The sequence below is a fragment of the Poecilia formosa genome, unplaced genomic scaffold, assembly GCF_000485575.1.
Source record: "Poecilia formosa unplaced genomic scaffold, Poecilia_formosa-5.1.2 Scaffold368, whole genome shotgun sequence".
Classification (NCBI taxonomy): Eukaryota; Metazoa; Chordata; class Actinopteri; order Cyprinodontiformes; family Poeciliidae; genus Poecilia; species Poecilia formosa.
The window spans coordinates 15,426-22,663 of NW_006800307.1; the positions used below are offsets into that span (position 1 = coordinate 15,426).

At 45.5% G+C, this 7,238-nt stretch overlaps 1 protein-coding gene across 2 annotated transcripts in view; it reads right to left on the minus strand.

Moving 5' to 3' along the window:
* Positions 1 to 7,238, minus strand: part of LOC103153967 (netrin receptor DCC-like) — a 129,202-nt gene that overhangs the window by 15,036 nt on the left and 106,928 nt on the right. For both annotated transcript variants that reach the window (XM_016662333.1, XM_007575080.2), the window contains exons 9-12: positions 6,394 to 6,548; positions 5,586 to 5,734; positions 5,376 to 5,514; positions 1,763 to 1,812 (exon numbers count right to left, since the gene is read on the minus strand). In XM_016662333.1, the coding sequence (XP_016517819.1) occupies positions 1,763 to 1,812; positions 5,376 to 5,514; positions 5,586 to 5,734; positions 6,394 to 6,548 (493 nt within the window). The remainder of the gene's footprint in view (positions 1 to 1,762; positions 1,813 to 5,375; positions 5,515 to 5,585; positions 5,735 to 6,393; positions 6,549 to 7,238) is intronic.

A 7,238-nucleotide genomic window follows, 5' to 3' on the forward strand; every position in this document is an offset into this window, starting at 1 on the left:
GTGGAGCCATTTGGAGCCGTTTGGAGCCATTTGGAGCTGTGTGGAGCCATTTGGAGCCGTTTGGAGCCATTTGGAGCTGTGTGGAGCTGTGTGGAGCCATGGAGCCATTTGGAGCCGTTTGGAAGCCGTGTGGAGCTGTTTGGAGCCATTTGTAGCCGTGGAGCCATTTGGAGCCATTTGGAGCCGTTTGGAGCCATTTGGAGCCGTTTGGAGCCATTTGGAGCCGTTTGGAGCCATGGAGCCATTTGGAGCTGTTTGGAGCCATTTGGAGCCTTTTGGAGCCATGGAGCCATTTGGAGCCGTTTGGAGCCATGGAGCCATTTGGAGCCTTTTGGAGCCGTGGAGCCTTTTGGAGCCGTTTGGCGCTGTTTGGAGCCATTTGTAGCCGTGGAGCCATTTGTAGCCGTGGAGTCGTTTGTAGCCGTGGAGTCGTTTGTAGCCGTCAAGCTGTTTGGAGCCATTTGGAGCCTTTTGGAGCCGTTTGGAGCCATTTGGAGCCTTTTGGAGCCGTTTGGAGCCATGGAGCCATTTGGAGCTGTTTGGAGCCATTTGTAGCCATGGAGTCGTTTGTAGCCATCAAGCTGTTTGGAACCATTTGGAGCCTTTTGGAGCCATTTGGAGCCGTTTGGAGCCATGGAGCCATTTGGAGCCATTTGGAGCCGTGGAGCCTTTTGGAGCCGTTTGGCGCTGTTTGTAGCCGTGTGGAGCTGTTTGGAGCCATTTGTTTGCGTGGAGTCGTTTGTAGCCGTCAAGCTGTTTGGAGCCATTTGGAGCCTTTTGGAGCCATGGAGCCATTTGGAGCCTTTTGGAGCCGTGGAGCCTTTTGGAGCCGTTTGGAGCCGTGTGGAGCTGTTTGGAGCCATTTGGAGCCGTGGAGACGTTTGTAGCCGTCGAGCTGTTTGGAGCCTTTTGGAGCCGTGGAGCTGTTTGGGGCCATTTGTAGCTGTGGAGCCGTTTGGAGCCTTTTGGAGCCATTTGTAGCTGTCTGGAGCGGCTGGACGCTGAGGCCTATCAATCATAAGAGGGGAGTGGAAGTGGCGCAGATGTGAACTAAACGAGGTCAGCTCTCTGCAGACAGACCTGAGTTCTTCTTCATGGCAGAAATGATGAGCTGCTGCGGCTTCCTCTGCAAACATCCATCATTTCCTGAGCAGCTGCTCTGGAAAAGCTTTGATTAAAGAGGCCGACTCCTGCTAATGGAGCAGCCGCTAACCGCTGGATGTTTCTCTCTCTAACAAGCTTCTCAACCAAACACAAACATGACCTTTGACCTCCAGACACTACAAACATCTGCCTAGCTAAATAAACCCTCCAGGTTTTGCCCGCCTGATGACCTATGACCCCACCGTCGTCGTCTGCAGAGCGAATCAGAGCGTGAAGCGACGTCGTCAAGGCTCAGACAGGAAGCAGGAAGTGGACCGTAACCGTGGAAACGAGCGGAACATCAATCAGGAGGAACGAGGCCAGATCACCGGGGAGGAAGCTCTGATTGACGAGCGCTTCCTGAACGCTAACGAGACCCAGGAAACGACTCAGACCCGCCAGCACCTGACCGGGTCGAACGTCTAAACGAGGCTCCAGACTCTAAACCGGACCGGCTTTTTCATCCAGTCCAGAACCAGCCTGGGTTCTGATCGCTGTCCAGCTGGGTCCAAACATCCAGAAATGATCTCCAGATCAATTTGAAACAAATTCTTTAGCACGGTAGTGGCAGCGTCATGCTGTGGATGGTCAGTCGGGTCGGACAGACGTGTGGACTTACCCGGGACAGGACGACCTCCAGGGTGATGTTCTGAGGAGGAGCGCTGGGAACTGCAGAGACACACACACACACACACACACGCATCAGATTCAGAACTTTGTACAAATAAAATCAGATTTAATGACCAAACTTCAATCGGCTCCTTCATCATTTATTTCTCAGTTAGTGAATAAATTTCAGACCGACTCGTTGCTGCTTCAGTAAAAACAGAACCAAAGTGTTTAATCTGAAGCTACAAAATGTTTCTGTCTGGGACTCCTGAATCAGGCTGTGGGCAGCATTAGTTCTCCGTAGGTCACACACAGAAACCAGCTGGGAGTTTGTTTTATTTACTGCCATCAATCACACCTGATGACTTCAGCTGAGGCGGGAAGCAGATGGACTGATGCTGCGGCGCTCAGCAACACCGACAGACTGAGCCAGCAGGGCGGCGCCGCTCACCAGACCACAGAGTCTCACTCTGCTCATCATTATTCTGGCCCCAATGTAGCCCCATACAATAAAGATTAACAAAAAACATTTTGAAACTATTTTTTTTTTACAACTGACCAAAAAAAAGAGACTTGAAATTGAAAAACAATGTAAATAAAAAAAATATTTTGGGAAAAAATGTTCAAAACTACTTATTACTATCAAAATTAGTTTGGACACAATTCAGCCCCATAAAAAAATATTTAAAAAATATAATTTTAAACATAATAATTTAAAACCAACAAAGTTCTAAACTACTTTTCATTTTCAAAACAATTTTAAACACATATGCGATGGCCTCAATGTATCTCCATACAAAATGTTTTTGCAATGGATAAAAAAAGATTTTGAAACAGAAAAATAATGTAAACTGAAAAATACATTTAAAAAAATAAAACAGGATTTAAAAACATTTCAACTAAAAAATTTCAAGAGTGAATAAAAGCATCAAAACTGAAAAAAGTTAAAAACTACCTTTTAGTTTCAAAATTATTTTGGGCACAATTTTTTTGGCCCAGATTTAGCTGAATACAATAAAGGTTTGAACAGAAAAATAAACTGAAGCAAAAAATATTTCTGCAAAAAAACATTTGAAACTGAAAAACAACCTGAGTCAAAAAGTAAATTTGAAACAAAAAATTTTAAAACTAAAAAATTATGAATGAAACTGTAAAAAGTTCAAAACTACTTTTAGATTCAAACTTATTTTGAGCACAAATTTTATGGCCCCAATTTAGCCCCATACGATAAAGCCTGTTAGTAAAACTAACTTTTTAAGCTGGACTGATTTCAGCAGCTGAGTCGTGGCGCCGCCGCCCGTTTGTGGTCTGCGGGACAGATTTATGCGTCCGTCCAGCAGGATGTGATGTTCGCATCACCAGACGGCGCCCGGTCCTCAGCCAGCCGTCCAATCAGAGGCCTGATGGAGTATCTGCAGCTTATCAGCTCGTTCAGCTGCTTAGCGCCTCTGTTTCGGGTTTTATTGAGGATTCAATTAGCCCGCCAGTCGCAGTTATCACGGCGGCCCAGATGGTACATCCACAAAACGTTTCGGTGTCGGGTATTACTCACGGCGTTTATGGGCCGACCGCACAGAGACAGACGGCTTATTAACAACGGCTCTGAGCGGAGGGAGCCCGCTATCTGGTTCTGACTGATGGATAGAACCGGGCCCTCGGATCCTTCACTTTAAGCCTTCGTAGGAAAACGGATCCGGTCTCGACCCGGTTCTACGAACATCAAATCCAAACTCGGAACAACACAGATGGAGAAGTTGCTTCCAGAAGAGCGAGGAACGGACCGGAAGAGAAACCTTTGGTGACCGTCTGGGCCGAACCTGGAGGTTCTGATGGAACCAGAACCAGAACCAGGTAGCCTAGTTCTGGTTCTGGTTCCATCAGAACCAGAAAATCTGACCATCAGGGTGAAACATAGCAACAAAACAGTGCTTTAGCATTAGCTAAATACCGTGGTGGTATAGCACTTTAGCATTAGCTTCCGCTAAATATCATGTTGCTATATGAGAGAGCATTAGCTTTCTCTCAATACTGTGTCATCTGAGAGCTTTAACATCATCTTTCTCTAAGCGTTATGTTGGTATAGCGCCTTAGCATTAGCTTCCTCTAAACACTGTGCTGGTACAGTCATTTAGCATTAGCTCCTGCTAAATACAATGTTGGTATAGCATTGTACCACTAGCTTCTGCTAAATACTGTATTGCTATACTGATTTACCATTAGCTTCTGCTACAAACTGTGTTGGTATAGGGTGTTAGCTTTAGCTCCCACTAATGCTTTAGCTTTAGCTCCCACTAAATACTGTGTGAACAGCTTTAGCATTAGCTTGTGCTTAACACCATGTTTATATAGTGCTTTAGCATTAGCATAGCCAATGTTTATAATTAGTGCTTTAGGGTTAGCCTGGCTAACATTTTAGCTAGCGGTGCCCGCTAATGCTCCTTATAAATCAACGTTATTCTTTATTCGTTTATATTTCATCTAATTGATTAATTTTGCTTCTGAAACATTTTCTAAGTTTCTTCATCCTGTTTCCTCTGTGTGCTCCAGCAAACATCAGGCTGAACTCAGTGTGTGTGAGTGTGTGTGTGTGCGTGCGTGCATGCGTGCGTGCGTGCGTGTGTGTGTGTGTGTGTGCGTGTGTGGACTCCATTAACGTGTCAGGCTAAAATGAAGCCGCTCCCTCTCTGCTCCTCTCCGGCTTAATTAAAGACCCCCAACGTCCCCTAATGAAACTCCTGCCAGCAGGGAGGGCTGGAGACGAGCTAAAGAGGCTCCTGCTGCTCTGACACACACACACACACACGCACACACACACACACACACACACACACACACAGAGCCAGGTAATAAGCAGCACCTGGTCCAATTGCTCTGCTCCTGCTTGGTAACTGGGACCAGTACAAACCAGTCAGCCTCACTGGGAGCTTTTACACTTTAACCCTATGAGACATTTTATCCTACAGGTTGATTGAAGTTTCTGTTTCCACATTAATGAGTCGAAACGACGACGTTCTGCTGAGGAAGGAGAGAAAGTATTTACACCCCTAAACTTTGACACGGTTCCTCATTTTTAAATGTTTGTTGGGATTTTATGGGACGGACTGAAGCAAAGTAGCACTTAATGTTAATGGAAGACCAAGTATTTTAAAAAATCTGAAAAGTGCGGCATTCTGCTGTTCTCAGGCTCTTTTACTTTGATACCCTCAGATAAATGCAGATGAAAACATGAGTGATCCTGTCAGCTCAAATGAGATGAAAATAGATTTTTATTTTTACACCAGGCCCACGGTGAAACACGGCGATGGCAGCATCATGCTGTGGGAATACCTAAAGGCTGGTTCCTTCAAAGAGCCATTTTCACCCGTCCAGATAAATGTAACAATTTAGAGATGCTTTTTTTCCTCTTCTTTAATTTTCGGTAAACATCTACTAAATAAAACCTGTTCTCATTTTTAAACGTCCACCATTTTGTTTTTACTTTTAGCTTTAAAAAAATATTAACCATTATTTTCAGGAAACGCGTTGAAGCGCTAAAGAGTGAAATAAAGTGAATTTTGTGGTTGCAAAGAGACAAAATGTGTTTTTAGGATCAATGATGTTTAAGATGGAGGTTCCCGGCTCACCGTCTGAGTGTGTCGTCACGGTAACCGTCTCGGAGGCGGTGCCCGGTCCGTAGCGGTTGATGGCCAGAACCCGGACCGTGTATTCGGTGAACTTGTTGAGTCCGTCCATCTTGTAGTTGATGCCGCTCACCTCCACGCTCTGGACGGAGACGCAGAGCAGAGATTAACGCGGCTCGGCCCAAACGCCTCCGGATCCCCGCCGGCGCTCACCTGCTCCTTTCCAGACGGGCTCTCGGTCCACAGCAGGCGGTAGCCCAGGACGGGTCCGTTAGGGAGGCTGGGCGGCTCCCAGCTCACCTGGATGGAGGAGGGGGACAGAGCCAGCGCCCGCAGAGACTCCACCCTGCTGGGAACCTGGACTGTAGGGACAACCAGGGAACGAGGCACTTAGCTTAACCTGAGCGCTAGCTGCTGCTGGGAACATTTCGGCTAACAAGCTAACAGTGGAGCTAATGTTTAGCTTAGCGCTTTGGCTAACTTTGAAAACATCCAACAAACTTAACTCCCATCAAAATGAACCTAAAAGATTGAAACTGAAAAAAAATTATAAACTACTTTCAGGTTTTAAATTTATTTCTGGAACTAATTTTATGACCCCAATTTAACCCCATACCAAAAGAGTTTCTGAAAAAATGAAAATTTCAGTTGAGAAAAAAATATTTGAAACAAAAAAAAAAAACTATGTAAAGTAAAATAGGAACCCGGCATAATTTTAAAAATGAAAGAAAAAAACGGACCTGAAACTGAAAAAAGCTTAAAGCTGCTTCTTGGTGGGAAAATAATTTGGGCACAAACATCATGGCCCCAATTTAGCCCCATACAAAAAGTTAGTTGAAGAACAAAAAAACCCCCTAATGTTTCAGTTTCAGCTTGAAAACATTTGACCTTTTTCAAAATGAAAAAAATGTCAAAAACACTTTTCAGTTTGAAAATGAGTTTGAGATCAAATCTCAGAATAATGCTGTGAGGAATCTGGTTGGCCCTGATGTAGCTCCATACTAAGGCTGAAGCGGCTTACGGTCGGGCTTGGTGGCGATCTGCAGGGGGGAGGAGCTGCGCCCGGGCCCGGCCTCGTTGTAGGCCACCACCCTGAAGCTGTAGCTCTCCTCGGGCTTCAGGTTGGACACGGTCAGCTCCAGGGACTCCGGCTCCGACACGTTCACTGACCGCTCCCTGCGTGGGAAAACACGCCGCATCAATCACAGCTCCTTCCTTTGTGACACTGGAGATAATCTGAGTGCTAATCAGCTGTAATCTGTGCTAATCCCCCCTGAGTCTGGAGCTAATCCAGGGATTAAGAGCCGCCTCAGCCTCTGGACCGATCACCTGGTCAGAGCCGAAACAATCAGCTGATTTCCTGCAGCGCAGCGTAACGGCCCAGTTAAAGTAAGCCCAGACCCCGTCCTGACCCGGCTCGTCCATCAGAACCAGGATGAAGGTTTTAATCTGGAAACTTCTGCTTCCAGATTAAAGATTAAATTACATTTTTCATTAAGGACAAAGTTTTATTTTCACCTCCAATCAGAAACTGAAATTTATTCCTGAAACCAAAAAACCTGAAAATAAATTCATGTTTATAAAACGACCTGAAAAATAAGGAATCAATAATTTACAGTAGATCATTAAACATCCATCTATAACTGATCAGACTGATGTTTCTACCTGATCTCCTGATTTCATCGTTTTTCTCTCCAGATCTCAGAACCAGACATGAGAAGAAGATCACAGATCCATCAGCTCCGTTATGGATCAGTAAAATCATCGTCGTCTCCTGATCCTCCAACTCTCCTCCTCCATTTCTCTTCTCCTCTCCCTTCCTCCTCTCCTCTCTCTCTCCTTTCCTCTCTCTCTCCTCCTCCTCTC